The sequence below is a fragment of the Apium graveolens genome, chromosome 10 (assembly GCF_009905375.1).
Source record: "Apium graveolens cultivar Ventura chromosome 10, ASM990537v1, whole genome shotgun sequence".
In the NCBI taxonomy this organism is placed as follows: Eukaryota; Viridiplantae; Streptophyta; class Magnoliopsida; order Apiales; family Apiaceae; genus Apium; species Apium graveolens.
The window spans coordinates 228,274,080-228,293,869 of record NC_133656.1 but is presented as its reverse complement, the minus strand read 5'-3'; the positions used below and the strand labels follow the sequence as shown (position 1 = coordinate 228,293,869).

Here is a 19,790-nt window from a genome sequence, read left to right as displayed (position 1 = left end):
TGCACCAGAATGGAAATGCTGCATTTTCTTGATTCCTCCAAGAGGCTACCACATTCCAATTGTCTCTGTCAACCCATGTGCCTTTGTCAGCTTATGAATTGTCACTGTCAACTGCTATTGAACTTAGCATCCGTTGAAGCTTTCATCCGTTGATGGCTTTATCCGTTTATACTTTATCAGTTGAAGCTTTATCCGTTGATGCACTCATCCGTTGATGGGTGTTATCCGTTGAAGTTTTAGAGATATCTGTTGAAGCTTTGTTTCTCATCCGTTGAAGGCCTTTAATCTATCAGTTGATACTACTTCATTTATACAAAATTACAAGGCATGAAATATTTACAATTAGCCCTCATATTTGCATATCCACTAGTAGTCAACATGACTTATAATTTCCCACAACATCTAAGAATTATAACTTAAATACGGAAACTGAAATGTGCTACAATACTAAACTTATTTCTAAGTAAAGCTACTCCATCAACGGATAGCCAGAATGGTCTTATCCGTTGAGGCTACAAACACTAGATTTCTACTTAAGTGTTTTGTTTAACTTATCATCAAACTGATACACATATTCCTAACAAGTAGTACTTTGCCATATAAACTGAACATAAGTCTCAATTCTCCTCGATGTGGGACTGGGGTGTTACAAACTCCCCCACTTAAACTCGTCAGACCCGAACAAACAGCCCATAGGTCCAAGATCGTACCTCTCTAGACATTGTGGGATAATACCGGCTGGTTTCGTGTCCCCACCTCCGGACCTCTTGCCATTGTGGGATAATACCACCAGCCTTCGTGTCCCCACATCCGGCAACTTGACAAATCAAGCTTTTGAGAGTCGGCTCTGATACCAAATGTCAAAACTCGGGTATGATATGTGACAACCCGGGTCAAATTTCGAGCCTTTTTTGAAAACCGGGTCAAATCCCGATTACGAGCCCGAAATAAGCCGAAGTATACTGTCCCGAGTGCAGCCAACTTTGGTTACGACAAGCCCACCACAGGCCCCCAAAAGATCATGATTTGTTGGTGCACAAAGTAGTAGTACTTTGCCTTATAAACTAAACAGAATTCCCAAATCTCCTCGATGTGGGACTGGGGTGTTACAAACTCCCCCACTTAAACTCGTCAGGCCCGAACAAACAACCCATAGGTCCAAGATCGTACCGCTCTAGCCATTGTGGGATAATACAAGCTGGCTTCGTGTCCCCACCTCCGGACCTCTTGCTATTGTGGGATAATACCATCAGCCTTCGTGTCCCCACCTCCGGCAACTTGACACATCAAACTTTCGAGAGTCGGCTCTGATACCAACTGTAACAGCCCGCACTTTCGGACCATTATTCTAAATCGAAACTAAATAAAATACAAGCTATTAATCCAAAAATTCTATTACAAAGGTGACTATTATTACAAAAGCCTAGTTAAAAGCGGAAGTCCAAAAGTCAGTCTACTCCAAATCTAAGATCCTCGAACACCAATGCTATCCAACTCAAACTTTTACACGAAACCTGAAAAATTGTAAGGGGTGAGCTACAAAACTCAACAAATACAAATTGACTAACTATTTAACTAGAAAAACTATGGGTGTTTTTCATAAAACGATTTTTCTCAAAATAATAATAATTTTGTAAAATATCTATAAAATAGATTCAACCCAAAGTTTTGTATTTCAAATTTCAGAATTTAAAACAGAGCAGAATTTATAACAGAGTAAAACAAAACAAAACAGGACAAAACGATAATTCTTATAAAATACCACTGTCTTGAACTACGGCCACACTTTGCCGGTAGCCGACATCTAATTCTTATTCTTATTATTTATACCACACTTTGCCAGTGGTCGGCATCTAAAGTTCAATAATTATGCGCCCTTAATAGGTATCTAAAGTTGCACACTCGTGCGCCTACTAAGGGTATGTAAGCCTAGTTCCGGAACTATAGCGTAAATTACGAACCGGTTCGAAAATATAGAGACTGAGTTTTAAAAGATTCTCGTATCTCATTTCTTATACAGTTCGAAATAGAATTCTTATATCTTATACGAAATTCGAAAATCAGAGTATCAAAACTTTTCCGAAAATAAAAGTAAGTCAAAAAGTACTTAACTCAAAATCTGATCAGATCTGAATTTACTTTTTTGACCATCTAAACGACGTTATCTTCCAAAACACGAAACATGAAAGTTGTAACGAATGAAAAGACTTTTTCGAAAAGTTCAGAATCATCGAATTCCGACTTACGATGAATTTTCTACAAATTTTACAAGACTGCTATTTTTTGTGCCTAAAAAACCTACGAATTTTAATAAAAAAACGAGGAATACGAATAGGGTATATTTATAACTTTACAAAATCCTATATTTTAACCTAAAAGTTATTCATATTAGAACCTGATCCAAATTTTAGGTCCAAAACTCTGATTCAATTTTAAAACCTAGTCTTTATCTAATTTTAATCTTTTTTTATTCTATTATTTTATTATTAATCGAATTTTAAAAATAAAAAATATTACATGGCCAGCTGTTGATAACTACAAATTTTACTTAAACAAAATTATATTGGATGAAATGAACTGATTTTTAACCGTTGGCCCCCTGAATATTGACTAGTCCCGATTAATCGCTTGTTTTAATTTGCATCAATTAATAATAATATGAAGCTGAGATAAGGCGGTAATCAAAAAAATTGAAAATAGAATTTGTTACGAGAACAATAGTTACGGTTCGTCAGATCAATCATAACTTTCGTTCTAAGAATTGGTGATTAACTAGGTTAATCCTGGCCGGCAAAATGATAAATGAAATTCAAATCAGAAATATTTTTTTACAAAAATCGGCTGATAATTGGATTAATTTATAAAAAAGTTGGATTAATTGATCAAAAAATGACATTATTGGTAAAAAAAAAAGTTAAAAAAATAAATTAAAAATATAATAAAAATAATATTTATATACAAAAATAATATTAAATAAATTTTGATTAATAATTTTAATAATCATTTCGAGTAGGGTTTGTTTCTCTTCTGACCCTTACTGAATTCGACTCCGAAGAAGAGAGGGTGGAAATATGGATTTCAACGGTGTCAATTCTATTTCGGATGGGTTTAATATTGTTGTCCTATTTGTTTGGTGGTTTGATACTCGCTGCAACTTTGCTTGGCTTGTCCACAAGCTATTTATTTTGCTGGGATTATTGTTTGTCAGTACATAATCCCTAATTTGAGAGATGCTCAAAATTAGAGAATGTAGAAGGACATATGAAAATATATATATATATATATATATATATATTCCGTACAGATTTAGCAGAATAGAAACAAATGTCACATCATCTATTGAATGCAATTTACATGACAAAGCAAATGAAAACTTTCTGTCTCCAAACCTGGGTGTTAAATCTCCGGGAAAGCCCTTCCCAGCAGTAGCAAAACCACTTATAGGATCTCTTGTTTACCTAAATAACCATAAAGTGAATCACAAATATTTAGCAAAAAATAAAGAATAAAGTAAGAAACGCAGATACATCAAATGCATATAACATACAGTACCGTGCAGGGGATGGACAACACATGACATATGTTGTACAGAGTCACCCAGTTCCTGTCAGGGAAAAGTAATGCTGAGAAGGATCTATTATTTCATATTATATATTAATCGTATCTGCGCAAGGCTAGTAAGTAGTAACCAGGACATAATCCATATATCCACCTTGATGAATTAGTATCAAAATAGAAGATTTGAAAAGGCAAGTTATAAAGATTAAACCAGAGGATTAAGGCTACTATGTTATGCAGATGAAATAACGTAAAGTTGCCGAGAAACTGTAATAGATATCTAGCTAATCATATGCCGGTTAGACAAGTCACTGGTTATTTCAAGTGTACAGCCACCTAACCAGATTCAACCCAGTCTCCGGTCAATGCTGTTACAGTGCAAGTGAAAGTTGATGAATGCGTATTCTTAAACAAAAAAATTATAAGAGTTGTAAGAAAAAAAGTTGATGAATGCTTATTCTTAAACAAAAAAATTAAATAGGTTGATGAATGCTTATTCTTGAACAAATCAATAGCGATGTTGACACTCCAGCGCTGCAAAGTCCCAGGTCTTCTCGCACTCCACTCCGATCACTCTCCTGATTACTAAATTTTTTGATGACTTCTGTTAGTTGATCATACTCACTAAATTCAGAACAATTCAGACCACAGATTCCAACAATTCCAGGAGAGCTTAGAAAAATGGCATTGCAGTGCTCTACACAGAAGCAAGCATGTGAAATGAAGATCAACAGTGACAAAATGAATAATCAGCGAGCCTCCGAGAGTTTAGTGCTGGAGGAAAGAACAAAAATAGAAAAAAGAAATGGAAGGCACTGCAACAAAATTAGCAGCAGCAGCAGTAAAAAGAAAAAGGGGGGAGGGGGAGGAGCCTGGTGAGTAGTGGTACCGCCTCCAAAAAAGGCAGAGGACTCGATGACAACATCCAGGAAAACAACATCTTTAATATATCAACTTATGTACAAATGAAAAGCTGCTAAGCCCGAGGGTAGTGAACTCTTCAAGAAACTGAGACATGATCAGTTTATCTCCACTGGTTTAAATTTAAGTAGTCTAAGTCTCTCAATCAGCCCAACATGACTCACTGTCCTGAAGCTACATGGGAATTCATCAAAGATGGGAAGCTTAACGATTATTTTTGAATGGCTGTAGAAATAAGCATCGACATAATGATTGTCCTTATAGGGTCACATCTTCAAGACTATTCGCAAATAAATTAGTCATGCAGTCACAACTCACAACTCACCTGGCTATCTGAGAATATGTGCCAAGCGTACACTGCTGTCTATCCATGATATTTAAACCCATGTTCTCCTCACCGCTTGCATAGATGGAGCAAACCTATATGGAAGTACTATAAAGTATTATGAAGGGCCAGGAGCACTTAAGATTGAATTCAGAGTCTCCTTGCAAGCTTAATTGTTGCTTCATGTCAGAATATAGCATGAAGAGTAGTTGCATACGTAGCAATCAAGGAAGAAGCAAACATGACACGATAAACAAAAATCTGGATATAGCAGAATGTATAGCTTCCCAGAATAAACTGCTTTCATGTAGAAAGTTGTGGGCAGTGAATCACATACCATTAGAAAGATCTCGGAGTCTAGTTTCTTAGGCAAAAAACGGTGGACCATCATATCGCGAGAACTTCCTTCTGGTTCTCACAGATCAGTCAAATGCATCCATAAGCACCCACAGGAGTCAGATATGCCGGATTGCTGCCTCTCCTTTACACTGAAATTATCAAGCAAAACATTTATAAAGTGACACCAAAAGAAAATTTGGGATCTGTTAAACAATGGGATTTGTTTCAGAAGAAGAGCCTAAATTTTACTATAGGAAGTTCCACTGGTTGGAGAATACAATTTTCTTGTCGCAACTTGCAACATCTATTTCCAACATTTAATAGAAGAATTATAGATGTGAACTGACAAATTTGAGCCATTGTATCAGCATATAGAGTGATTAGGACATGGAACTGAGGGAGAAAGAATTGATATACACAGTCTGTGTCTAAAAAGACAACAATCCATTCATACAATCAATTTTAATTATCTAAATACAATGATTATTCAATGATGCAGGGAAGCTGGGAACAAGACTAGAGCAAAAAAATGATTAATATGATTAACAGCTAGAACAAATGTAGCAAAAAAGAAGAGAGGATAGAGGTAGGGTAATTGAATACTGCAACTATCACAACGGCTAGGGTTTCTCAACCGTAGAAGAGAGGTACTTGCACGATTGGAACCCAAAACGAGGGAACATCTCTCATTAAATCAAGTGCTTGGAACTAAAAGTTACTTCAATTGCGGGGAATGATGATATCTAACAGAAAATATAATCTTACCAACTTGGAAATTAAAATAACTATATATCACTTGGCACACTTAAAAATGATATTAAGAAGATACCATATAAATGATACTTTTAAATTCCCAGATCGCCTATAATCAATTCATTCCAAATAGATTAAAATATTAATAAATATAATAAAACATCTTTCTTAATATTTGTTTGCACTCCCCATCAAACGAAAACTTACATCTCAAATATATTCATACAGGAGCATAGAAACCTAAATCCTTAGTTTCTCTGACTGCGAAATCGAGAAAAGGAGCAACTGCAATCATGCCGAGCAATTTGAAATTGCATACTACATATATTAAACTCATTCAGCAAATTATAAGACTATAAAATAGAGAAAGGAAACGTGAGAAAAAATTGTATCTAAGAGAAGTCCTTGAATATGCATATACCTGTTGCACAAGAAGTTGCTCAAGCGACATGAAAGCACACAGTCCAAAAATTCTACCAAAAAAGACTGCAGTTCAGGAAGAGTCATAAATCAGTTCCATATTGCTTGAGAACATCTAATTAAATGCCTTGCAGAATAATTTTTATAATCCGAAAAGTAAATATACCTGTGAATCAAGCAAAGAAACCTACCGATGAGAATTCAAATGCAAAAAGGGTACATCCGCAACAATCATGACACGCAATCAAGGCACTGGCAATGTATAAGACAAGTACAATTTAGATAAACACAAAAGGTAAATTGTGAATATGTAACACTAATAAATTATAAATCCACAAGTGGAAGCAGCAAGGAAGTGCATACAATTTAATAATTAACACTTTGAGTAGATAACATTACTGTGTTTACTGTTGCAGTCACCTTTTATTAAAGTGGTTAATCACCATGCAGTGTTGGCAACTATAGGTAAAAACGAGCACTGGATAAAACAAGATTAGTATAGTCATCACAGATAACATCCCAGGCCACAGCAACAAACAACAATTCACATTTAGACAATGCTATTCAATGTATATGCTGAAATTCCACCTTAATAAACTATAATATCCTACTAAATGTATATGACCTCATTGCCAGGGTATTAGTAACACATCATATTAAAATGATGTGTTATTTCAATCATTTGTTTACCTTACAATACCATTTCATAGACAATAATATTTTTCAGTGATGTAAATGTTAATGATTCTACTTCGTATTTGCCGTATTGAATAAAAATCTGATGGGACCGTTTCACAGAATTGTATGCTTAGAATGAAATTTATTAGTTTTTAGGAATAGAACTAAATCAAATTATAAAGTTTTAGATTTCTAACATAGACAACACCTGGACAAAAACTAATAAATATAGAACTAAATACTAATGATCAGCACATCATTTCACACAGTATCTGGATCCTGACCTTGCAGTTGATGTTAAAGATCTAAGCTACTAGTGCAGGATGAAAACTGTAGGACCTAAGAATGATACTGCATTGCTGACCCACAAGCTTGGAACACTTGAAAAATTCAACAAATATTAATCAACATGCAGATATAGATATTTCTCTGATGTGCACAAACCTGCAGAAAAATTGGTGAACTGTGGATGCACAAGTTTTTGGCAAAGTGGAGATCGACCAAGGATAGACATGATTTTGTTCAGAATCTCGTCAGGATCCTTGTCCATATCAAACAAGCTTAACGAGCACTGAATTGCTTAACCTTTTGGATTTTTTTCATATATATACACACAAGATAAGCAATTCAGCTTTGTAATGGCGCCACCAGTCCTGCTTTATGTTACCCTAGCCTTTTTCACACACACACAGACATATATCAAAATTCACGCAGAATCTAGCTTCTTAAGAGGTAATGGCCGATGGGGAAATACAGGCTTAGACTGATAACAGGCAGTAATGTATCCTAATGTGTTTTGGACGTACACATCTTGCAAGCAAGGATAGACAAAGCTTGTGTAACAAATATTAAAAGTCTGTATTTTTAACAGCTAGAACTCTGAGGTAGCAGCTTACTAAAGTAATATGAAGGATAATTTCAAGACCATGACTAAAAATGATGAACAGCATAAGCATTTTTAAACTTCGCATACATGAACCCCCCTAGTAACAAAGCTAAGCAGTTACTAATGTATACTTTTTTAGTTAAAACCCTGTTATCATCTAGGCAATGAGAAGACTTCTCAAGTCCTATAAACTATGAGTAGAGATGGACAGGTGGCACATTTATTAGGAAAACAAAGGCACAAAAACACATGTAGCATTTAACTGCAGAATTTTTGAATTACATGAGACATACCAATAGTACAAAGTACACTTTAAAATAAAGACAAGGCCTTCAGTGTTTCGATAAAACATAAATCGGTAAACTATCACGAACACATACTTTGACGAACTCAGGATCACTTGCATCTCTCATTGAACTATTTCTTTAATTAGCCTACGACCATTGTATCCTCCCGTCGTCATCTTCTCTCGGATGGTACCTTATTTCGGCAAAAAATCAGGAGGTGCAACCCACAGGGAACATTCTGAAGTATAATCTAGACCATCCCAGTTTCTAAGTCCGGAAGAATAAGATTTCAACAGTTGACCATTCTCAAAAGAATAAACATAGCAGGTGTCATCTTTTAGGATATATATCTTGTTGGGTGATACTCGATAATAATTTATGGTATCAACATAAACAGAATAACTGTCAAGGAACAAAGAACGATCACCTAAGTCTTTTAGAGGAACCCAAAGTTTTGTGACCAATCATAGCTTGAAAGAAAATGTTTGCGAACTTTGATGTCATAATACATAAGCATGAGCTCCCCGTCTAAGTCGAAGAATCTGTAAATGCCCGCATAATAAATTGGAGTTAAAAAGGAGTGAACTTTTAATTCCTTGGAAGCAATGTCATAGGAAGCAAGTCGTTGATCGTAACAGAGAAAATAGAAAAGTCCTTGAATGAACACAACATTATCCTCGCACGGCTCCAAAGACTCTTCAAAACGAAAATCAGTACTAGTCCATTGTGTATCACCGTGGCGAAAAATGCCAATGGACCAATGGCGATGATTATCGGAAACATGGAGAGCTAAAAACACACAATGTGGAGAAGCAGGGCAGGTGGAAACTGTTAGAAAATTAGGATTTTAGAGCTTAATTTAATTATGTTCTTGATGTTAATCCTAAAATCTAATGATTGGAAATTGTTCAATGATATTTGAACTTAAATTTTCATGTATGGTTTTAAGAAATTTCTTAATGAAATCCATATGAAATGAGAGATGAAAGTAGCTTGGAAAAGCTTGGAAAATTTGAGAATGTTTGTCCCACATTGAAATAAATAAAGGGGGTTGTGTGCTTTATATGGTATTACACACATGAGTAGTATACAACTACTAAGGTGTGTGATGATCCATTGTGTTGTTGTGTGCTTCACACACACACACGCGCGCCCCGCCACGCACCGCACCGGACCGGGTCGGGTCGGGTCGAAGGGCGATTTGGGCGAATGTCTCGGCGTCTCGCGTACGCGAGGCGACCTGGGCGAGGATTTTATTTATTTGAGAATTATTTTAATTCGAATTTATTTATCGGTGATTGGATTATTGGGCTGGGTTCTGAAATAGGCTAAGTAGTCTAAATATATTGAACCTGCAAATAATCTGATCTGTAACAAGTTCTGATATAAGAATCAGAACTTAAGAACTGATGAATAAAATCAGAACTTGTAAGTTCTGATATCAGAATCAGAACTTAAGTACTGATGAGTCAAATCAGAATTTAACTTAAGTTCTGATAATAATGTGGGTGTTAATGTGAAAAGCTGTTACAAATAATTTAAATTCAAAAGCTGTTCAGTTTTGATTTTTTCATTTATGAATTCAAAATCTGATCAGTTTTGATTTTTTCATTAATGGAGCAGTTTAATTCAGACATTAAGTGTGTGGACAGTTTCATTTTTCCTCTCCTATAAATAGAGGCTAAACTGAATGAATACGATACACTACATTCTTATCTCTTCTCTTCAACCTCTCTGTATTTCTCTCCCATAAGTCCTGAAGTGCTGATTTTTTCCGGCAACTGAGGTGCTGGTCGAAGTGGAGGTTTTGTTGCTGCTGTTAACATAAACTCCGAGCTGTTTTATCCTGGTGGAGATATTGCGCACATCCCAAACGCAGCAGGTAGGGGGCAATAATCTCTTCAAGAGCAGCCAGGACTTCGAGCAAGGCCTGGTGACTCAGCTGTAATCATTTTCTTGGCGTTTTGTATCTGTAAACCTTTATTTCAGTCACTGTTGAAAGCTATGGTTTTGGGTACATCTTTCTTTCTCTCTACGTTATTTCAGTTACTGATTTTATTTACCTGCATGTTTTGTTTTGTTAACTGTGGTCTTGGCCTAAACTTGTTAAATTCTTTATACACTTGCCTCTATGTTGCTTTACTTGTTAGTGAGTTTCTCAACATTCTTGAAGAGATTATTGGTTATTTAGAATTTAGCATAATGGTTAACGAAAGTGAGGTTATCGTTGGTGGTGGTAGCAGTTCGAGTGTAATTGCTGGGGCCATTGATTGGACCACCTATAGTTTCCCACAAGCTGTTGAACTAACCGGTTTACCGGAGAAATTCAACGGTGGCATTGGCTTTTCTCGCTGGCAGAAAAGGATGAAGTTGTGGTTGACTATAAAGGGTCTGTGGCCGGTTGTGGAATATGAGAAACCAGTAGTGGATCAAGAGAAGGCTGACACAGTTAAGGCTTTTGCGAAGTGGGCTGAGAAGGATGGAGTGGCTAGGGCGGCCATTCTGGCGGCACTAACAAACACTTTGTTTGATGTCTATTCTTCTGATGCCTACTCTGCAAAACTCTTATGGGAGAAGCTGGACCAGACACATAATACTGACTCACAAGGTCTAGAAAAGTATTCTGTGGCAAGGTTCCTCGAGTTCAAGCTGGTGGACAATAAGTCCATGACTGAGCAGGTGCATGAGTTCGAGATGATAGTGCATGCTTTGAAGGAGTCTGGAATGAATCTCCCGGAGAAGTTCAAGGTGATGAGTGTGATTGAAAAGCTCCCGAAGTCTTGGGAAGAGTTCTCTCTCTCCCTGAAAAGACAGAAAGGAGAGATCACCTGGACCAACCTTATGCTGGACATCTCGGTGCAAGAACAACACAAGTCCAAACAGGGACATGTGATGCCAACTGAACACGGTACCTCGAAGGTAAACATAGTAACTGTAGGACAAAAGAGGAAGGCTTTTGCTAAGAAAGCTAATAGTAATAAACCTAAGAGTGACAAGGACAAGGCCAAGAAACCCAAGGCAAACAAACCATGCTGGTCTTGTGGGCAGGTTGGGCACTGGAGTAAGGACTGCCCTACGAAGAAAGCGAAGAAAACCGAGGTAGCACAAGCAAATGTTGTGCTTGGAACCGCAAGTGGGCCTGTAGTGAACATGGTTGTTGGTGAGGCTACGGCTTCTGAAACCAACGTTGACCGGTATGTATCCTACAACCCTGTGATATTTTCTACCTATCTGTCAAATGAATGGTTGATAGATACTGGAGCTAATGTACATATTTGTGCTGATATTAGTTTATTTGTATCTTATCAACAGAGTCATAGCTTGACTGTGAAGATGGGGAATGCTAGTGTTGCTCAAATACATGGAGTTGGAAACGTGGATCTGAAGTTCCCTTCAGGACGTATTCTATCTCTGACGAGAGTGCATCATGTTCCCGACATGCGTAGAAATATAATAAGTGGAAGCTGTTTAGTTTCTAGTGGTTTTGAAATTTCGTTCAAGTGTAATAAAGTAGTTCTTATTCACACTGGTACATTCTTTGGCAAGGGTTACTTGTCAAATGGTTTATTTGTTATTAATGCGGATCCCGTTTTGGGAAGTTTGAATAATAATGTTATTCCTACTGTTAATTGTATTGAATCCTCAAATATATGGCATGCTAGACTAGGTCATTTAAACTTTGGTGCTCTTAAGAACATGATGAACTTAGAGTTGATTCCAAAATATACCATAGAAAAGAATTCTAAATGTCAAGTATGTGTGTCTGCTAAACAGATAAGGAAACCTTTTCATAATGTTGTTAGGGATTCAGACTTGTTAGATTTAGTACACACTGATATTTGTGAATTTGGTGGTGTGTTGACCAAGGACCAGTTTAGATACTTCATTACTTTTATAGATGATAGTAGTAGATATTGTTATGTTTATTTACTTAGACATAAGGATGAAGCACTTAGTAAATTCATTATATATAAAACTGAAGTAGAAAAACAAACTAGTAAGTTACTTAAAAGATTGAGATCTGATAGAGGTGGTGAGTATACGAGTAATGCTTTTAATGAATTTTGTGCAAACAATGGTATAGTTCATGAAGTTACTCCACCATACACACCTGAGTCTAATGGGGTTGCTGAGCGAAAGAACAGAACATTTAAAGATATGATTAATAGTATGCTTATTAACTCTGGGTTGCCTAAATACATGTGGGGAGAGGCTCTAAATACGGCTTGCCATATTTTGAATAGAGTCCCTCTGAAACACATGGATAAAACACCCTTGGAGTTATGGAAAGGCAGGATGACTAGTCTTAAGTATCTTCGTGTGTGGGGGTGCCTTGCTAAGGTGCTTGTTCCTGAACACAAGAGAAAGAAACTAGGTCCAAAGACTGTTGACTGTATCTTTCTGGGTTATCTTGAAACCACTACAGCTATGAGATTTTTAGTGTTAAAATCTGACATAGATGGTATAGTGGCAAACACGATAGTTGAATTTCGAGATGCGACATTCTTTGAGGATGTCTACCCTATGAAGACTGGAATACCTGAAACGACTTCTGAGGAAGATCCTACTCACACATCAAGTTCTATTCCTGATCATGTGGAAAAGATGACAAATGTGGGGGCGGAACCTAGTAGTAGCTCTATTCCTAAGGAATTAGAGGAACCAAGGAGAAGTAAGCGTGCAAAAATAGTCAAGGATTTTGGAGGTGATTTCATCACTTACAATATCGAGGACGAACCTTTAACTTTCCGGCAAGCTATGGATTCTTCTGAGTCAAGGCACTGGAAGGGCGCTGTCAAGAGTGAAATTGACTCTATTGTTTCCAATGGAACATGGGAGTTGGTTGATCTCCCTCCTGGGTGTTCTACTATTGGGTGCAAATGGGTCTTTAAAAGGAAGTTGAATCCTGACGGCTCAATAGATAAGTACAAAGCTAGACTGGTAGCTAAGGGTTTTAAGCAAAAGGAAGGAATTGATTATTTTGATACATACTCTCCGGTTGCAAGAATGGTAACAATCCGAATGCTTATAGCATTGGCTTCAGTCCATGGTCTTATCATTCATCAGATGGATGTAAAGACAGCTTTTCTTCATGGTGAACTTGAGGAAGAGATTTATATGGATCAGCCTGATGGATTTGTTGCATCAGGCAATGAAAGGAAAGTATGTAAGTTGATCAAGTCCATCTATGGCTTGAAACAAGCTCCCAGAGATTGGCATAAAAAGTTTGATGAAACTATATTGCCTTTCAGTTATAAGATTAATGAAAGTGATAAGTGTGTCTACACTAAAGTTAAAGGTAATGAGTGTGTTATCTTGTGCCTATATGTGGATGATATTTTATTGTTTGGAACCAATATTGAGATTATTAACGAGACTAGAGAATTCTTGAAAAGGCATTTTGAAATGAAGGATATGGGTGAGGCAAGTGTGATTCTTGGAATCAAATTGATTCAGTCCACTGAAGGAATAACCTTGACTCAATCTCATTATATAGAGATATCTATACTTGAGAAATATGGTTATTCACAGTGTAGAATCGCTAGTACACCTTATGATTCGAAAGTTGCCCTTGTCAAGAATACTTCAGGAGTGCCTGTGTCTCAGTTAAGGTATTCTCAGATTATTGGGAGCTTGCAGTATCTTGCTAACTGTACTAGACCAGATATTTCATATTCTGTGTCTAAATTGGCGAGATATACAAGCTGTCCAAACAGAACTCATTGGGATGCTCTTGATAGAGTACTTAGATATCTAAAAGGCACAATGTACCTTAGTTTACACTACAGGAGATTTCCTGGTGTGCTTGAAGGGTACAGTGATGCAAGTTGGATAGCTAAGAAGTCTGGTTCCAATGGAGTGACTGGATACGTGTTCACCTTGGCTGGTGGAGCAATATCCTGGAAGTCAAGCAGACAGACTATTGTTACTCGGTCTACTTTTGAGGCTGAGTTGTGTGCACTTGATGCCACAGGGACGGAGGCTGAATGGTTACATGGACTTATGTCTGCAATACCTGTAGTAAGCAGACCGCTTCCTGCTATTGCTATTCACTGTGATAGTCGAACAACTATCGACAAGATTAGCAGTAAAAAGCATAATGCTAAAACTAAGAGACACATCCAAGTTAGACTCAAGTCTATAAGGGGTTTAGTGACTGATAGGATCATAGCTATAGAGTTCATAGGAACTCAGAATAATATAGCTGATCCTCTTACTAAAGGACTGGAACCTGCAGTGGTCCTTAAGTCAAGGTTGGGGATGGGATTGTCAACCCATCATAATTCATCAACAGTGGGAACCCAATACACATGAGAGGAGATCCCTTGAAGTGTATTCAATGGGTAATAACAAGCTGTAAGGATGAGTTGGTAGTACCTTTGCTACATAGATGATACTATAGTATCTGAGTCTATCCCCTGTAAACCTAGAAGGTACTGACACTGCCAGAAAAGCAAGAGTGTTGAAACTCTGAATGGGATCAAGTCATTTGACGAGATAGAGGCAGTATATCTCTGGAGATGCCCAGCTAAGCGAATGTAATTGTGTGGTCGCAATTAGAGGATAGGGTTAATCCTTGAAGCATTCGACGAACAGGATCGAGACATGACCATTAATGTCTCAAAGCCGTAGATTGGCACCATAACCTTTGACTTGTCGTCGTCTATGGAATATGGTTATACTAAACGAATTAAGATTCAAGGTGAAACATTCCATCTGAGTCCGATAGCCATTGAAGTAGAGGAATTAGGAGGGTTCAAACCCGGAAGGGTACCGACTCTGAAAAACAAGTCATGATGGGAAATTGATCACATTTCTGTATGGATTTGTGGGGGATTGTTAGAAAATTAGGATTTTAGAGCTTAATTTAATTATGTTCTTGATGTTAATCCTAAAATCTAATGATTGGAAATTGTTCAATGATATTTGAACTTAAATTTTCATGTATGGTTTTAAGAATTTTCTTAATGAAATCCATATGAAATGAGAGATGAAAGTAGCTTGGAAAAGCTTGGAAAATTTGAGAATGTTTGTCCCACATTGAAATAAATAAAGGGGGTTGTGTGCTTTATATGGTATTACCCACATGAGTAGTATACAACTACTAAGGTGTGTGATGGTCCATTGTGTTGTTGTGTGCTTCACACACACACACGCGCGCCCCGCCCCGCCACGCACCGCACCGCACCGGACCGGGTCGGGTCGGGTCGAAGGGCGATTTGGGCGAATGTCTCGGCGTCTCGCGTACGCGAGGCGACCTGGGCGAGGATTTTATTTATTTGAGAATTATTTTAATTCGAATTTATTTATCGGTGATTGGATTATTGGGCTGGGTTCTGAAATAGGCTAAGTAGTCTAAATATATTGAACCTGCAAATAATCTGATCTGTAACAAGTTCTGATATAAGAATCAGAACTTAAGAACTGATGAATAAAATCAGAACTTAACAAGTTCTGATATCAGAATCAGAACTTAAGTACTGATGAGTCGAATCAGAACTTAAGTACTGATGAGTCAAATCAGAATTTAACTTAAGTTCTGATAATAATGTGGGTGTTAATGTGAAAAGCTGTTACAAATAATTTAAATTCAAAAGCTGTTCAGTTTTGATTTTTTCATTTATGAATTCAAAATCTGATCAGTTTTGATTTTTTCATTAATGGAGCAGTTTAATTCAGACATTAAGTGTGTGGACAGTTTCATTTTTCCTCTCCTATAAATAGAGGCTAAACTGAATGAATACGATACACTACATTCTTATCTCTTCTCTTCAACCTCTCTGTATTTCTCTCCCATAAGTCCTGAAGTGCTGATTTTTTCCGGCAACTGAGGTGCTGGTCGAAGTGGAGGTTTTGTTGCTGCTGTTAACATAAACTCCGAGCTGTTTTATCCTGGTGGAGATATTGCGCACATCCCAAACGCAGCAGGTAGGGGGCAATAATCTCTTCAAGAGCAGCCAGGACTTCGAGCAAGGCCTGGTGACTCAGCTGTAATCATTTTCTTGGCGTTTTGTATCTGTAAACCTTTATTTCAGTCACTGTTGAAAGCTATGGTTTTGGGTACATCTTTCTTTCTCTCTACGTTATTTCAGTTACTGATTTTATTTACCTGCATGTTTTGTTTTGTTAACTGTGGTCTTGGCCTAAACTTGTTAAATTCTTTATACACTTGCCTCTATGTTGCTTTACTTGTTAGTGAGTTTCTCAACAGAAACAGCCTCGAAAACTTTAAAAGCAGATTGGATAGGAGCACAAGGGGGATGGTTAAACTGAGGGAGTGTAGTGGCCTTATTAGTTAAAATGGAGACTAATAAAAAATGTGTGCAAGTACGATGAATATAATACCAAGAGACAAGCAAATATCCATCAAGATAAATAGTTGATCTTAATTGTTGAATACGAGATAAATCAAAAAACTTATTGAGTTGAATACCTCCAGAAATAAGTGGTTGGTCTGGATGTAGATTGTTGGGTTGATACAAATCATACGAGACCTTATTAACATCTGGATTTCGAGAAAGGAATAACAACCAAGGTAAAACATCACCAGCTCTTTTTTCATGCTCAGCTGCTTGCCAAGTCTTGCAAACACCACCGAATCGAACATCATCTCCCCAGTAAAGCTTCTTTTTTATCTCTCCCAACAAATCCAAATCCAAATCTGCCCATGATTTCAATTTTTTCGAACACTGCTTCATCTTTATACTTTTGCTAGTGTTCTTCTTCTCCTCTTTATCTTTTTTTGTGCACCTCTTCATCCTTCTTACCACTTTACCACAATGGGATGTTCACGTGCGTGTGTTTATATATATAGGCTTTATTTTAGAACAATTCCGAATTATACTCCGTTACTTTAAAAAAATTTAAGCAATTCAATTCTAGTTCTAATATGATTCGGTATACCCGTACGCGTGTTTGTATATACAGTTTGTATTTTAGGACGATTCCTAATTATACTTAAAAAAATTATTAAGAATTGCAATTTTAATTCTAATCTGATTCGTATTACATATATAGTTTTTATTCTAGGACATTCCTAATTATACTTCAATTCGAATACATTACTTTCAAAAAAAATTAAAGATTTCAATTCTAGTTTTAATCTCATTCGGTACAATGATATATCAGAAGATAAAACATTTTTGTTACTTGATATACAACAGATACGTCAATTAATAAAATTGATGAAGTACAGTAGAAACTCTTTAAATTAATACTCGTTAAATTAATAAACTCTCTAAAATAATAAATTTGTCTAGTCCCGACTTGGGCCAATGTAAAAAATTGAAAAACTCGATAAAATAATAAGATAATAATTTTTCGGGAAATCCCTTTATAGTTTTCAGTCCCAAGAAAATCATAAATTAATAATTCATAGGAACTGAAAAAATATATTACATCTTATTGAAATATGATTCAATAGTTGTCTGTTTTATTTTAAAGTTCAAGCCTATTTGGAGCTCATCTCTAACTTTTCTTATTGCATCCAATAACTTAGGTGTTATATTTTTGTATTATATCATAAAGTTGTGAAAAGTATTCGACGCCATAAGAGCTTCCTTTCTCGTAAGAGGCTCCAAAGACACTGTATCATCTTCGCCGTCATCATTTGTATTGTCCTCAATGATAGTACCCACAATATCTTCTAAACTCTGAACCTCCAAACATGCTTCATTTTCACCTGGGTAGTTCATTAGATTGTTGATATCCATCTTATTACGATAGCCACATTAATTGATCATAGTCTCGAGGTCTTGAGTTTCTTCATCAAAAGTGGGTTCATCCAAATTTCTTGCAACGTCACTAGCTGAACGAATTTTACAGTGTCGGAAACAATTCGCTATTGTTTCTATTCGAACATCTATCGTCCAAGCTGGGATTGCTAAATTGATAGTATCAAGGACATTTATCTTCCATAGATCAGATTGTCCTACCTCATAACCTTCCAATATTTTACGATAAAACCTTCTACGATAATGCATCTTGAAAGCCCTTATTATCCCAGCATCGCAACGTTGAATCTTTGATGTCATGTTGGGTGGAAATAAGAACAATTCAACATTTCTTAGCCCTTCAATATTTTTTGGATGTGCTGGACAATTATCCATAACAAGCAGAACTCTTCTACCATGCATCATTTGGTCAAATGAATGAACATGTTCATCAAAAAGCACAATAGTCATCCACACACTTTTGTTAGCTCGATAGTGACAATCCAAGCTATTCATGTTGACATTCTTGAAGCAACGAGGCTTTGCATATTTCCCAATAATCCATAGAGGGATTTTTTCAGAGCCATCTTCATTGCAACAAATAACTATCATAAGCCTTTCTTTATCTTGTTTTCTTCCTTCAAGTTATTTTGTTGCCAGTGAATGATCATCTTGTAGCCTATAAAACAACTCAGTTTCATCCATATTGAAAATATCTTTTACAGGGAATTGATCAATTTTCTCCCGAATCGATACCAATTTCTGCTCCATGTCTTGTACATCAACAGACCCACTCTCGCCAAAATGATGAAATGACTTTATGCCATGCCGCTGCTTGAATTTCCCAAGCCATCCTATAGAGAAGTTAAAATTTGAATCATTGTGAGGGTACAAGAGTTTCATTGTTTCTCTTGCCTTCTGCAAAATTAATTCTCCTGTGATATTCACACGTTCTTGATGCTGGAGAAACCACTCATAAACAACTTTCTCCATGTCAGGATATTTTGCTGGTTTGTGTCTTTTGATCTTTGCGCTTCCCTCTATTTCAGCAGAGAGATACTCATCTGATCGCTTAAGTGTGTTTGATATTGTTCCTCGACTAACTTTTTGTTAGGTATGAATACAACACAGAGGGGGGGTGAATGTGTTTTGGCTTATTTGTTTGATTTTCGATCGACTTAGGCTTTAGCAGTTGGTAGTTGTTAATGATTTAGTAGAATGAATATTAAACATAAATAGCTGAGCAAATATGTAAAACAACGATCTTCAAAACTCACTTAATTTTATATTAAAAATCAAGCAGTATTTTGCTACAAAATCTCTAAGTTCTTGTTTTAGAACTTAGCTTATTTCTTGAGAGAGAACACACAATTTTCTATTCTGATTGTTCTACTTAACTAGAGGACCAGTGTTAAATTTATAACTCAGTTAACTGTTGGTTTACACAGTGGATAATAAACATGCTATTAGCTTTTCTAAACTGTCACTTGTCATTTCTATTTATAGAAAAGCAAATCTTCCATTTCTGTCTTAGCATATCTTTAGCATCCCATGTTTACTTTAATCTCCTCTGTCAGTTAATCTTTGTCATTGATCTTGCACATCTCTCAAACTGCTTTTTGTAGACTTGTCAATCCAGCTGTGTGAATTGTTTGTTGATTTACAACCTTGGATCTTGAACTGTTCTGCAATTCTGTACTTGGAGAAATTTCTTCACTTCGAGATCTCCAGTTAAGCTGTAGAGAACTCGACATCTCGACAGGCATGTTGGCTTGTCGATATCTCTGAAACTTTATTGTTGACTTGACTTATCGACAACTCTGAGTTCTCTAGTAAATTTTGGTTTATCGATAACTCAGAGTTCTCTAATGGACTTTGGTTTATCGATAACTCAGAGTTCTCTAATGAAT

General features: G+C 36.5%; 1 protein-coding gene and 1 pseudogene across 12 annotated transcripts; both read right to left on the bottom strand.

Annotated features, from left to right (window-relative positions):
- Positions 1-3,118: 3,118 nt before the first annotated feature.
- Positions 3,119-16,988, bottom strand: LOC141690292 (uncharacterized). Of its 12 annotated transcripts, none has more exons than XM_074495011.1 (10): positions 8,261-8,898; positions 7,439-7,667; positions 6,737-6,794; positions 6,508-6,568; positions 6,318-6,382; positions 6,104-6,214; positions 5,142-5,292; positions 4,805-4,899; positions 3,553-3,604; positions 3,127-3,458 (listed from the first exon to the last, which is right to left on the bottom strand). In XM_074495011.1, exons 2-6 carry the CDS (start codon positions 7,542-7,544, stop codon positions 6,145-6,147), a joined length of 360 nt encoding a protein of 119 aa, XP_074351112.1. In that variant the 5' UTR covers positions 7,545-7,667; positions 8,261-8,898; the 3' UTR covers positions 3,127-3,458; positions 3,553-3,604; positions 4,805-4,899; positions 5,142-5,292; positions 6,104-6,144. The 12 variants fall into 12 exon arrangements, 10 of the variants coding, with proteins under 10 accessions (XP_074351111.1, XP_074351112.1, XP_074351113.1 ...); XM_074495012.1 differs by having other exon boundaries at positions 6,104-6,181; XM_074495016.1 differs by having other exon boundaries at positions 3,128-3,458; positions 6,104-6,157.
- Positions 16,989-17,562: 574 nt separating this feature from the next.
- LOC141688915 (CENP-B homolog protein 2-like) lies at positions 17,563-19,560 on the bottom strand (annotated as a pseudogene).
- Between the last annotated feature and the right edge of the window lie 230 nt (positions 19,561-19,790).

What these genes read in the sequence shown, in the direction of transcription:
- LOC141690292 (XM_074495009.1), bottom strand. Translation starts at nt 7,544, where the DNA reads ATGGACAAGGATCCTGACGAGATTCTGAACAAAATCATGTCTATCCTT. An exon ending in GTTCACCAATTTTTCTGCAG is followed by an intron (nt 6,795 to 7,438) that starts GTTTGTGCACAT and finishes TGTTTTATCCAG; the next exon opens with TGCTCGTTTTTACCTATAGT. An exon ending in ATTAACCACTTTAATAAAAG is followed by an intron (nt 6,569 to 6,736) that starts GTGACTGCAACA and finishes ATACATTGCCAG; the next exon opens with TGCCTTGATTGCGTGTCATG.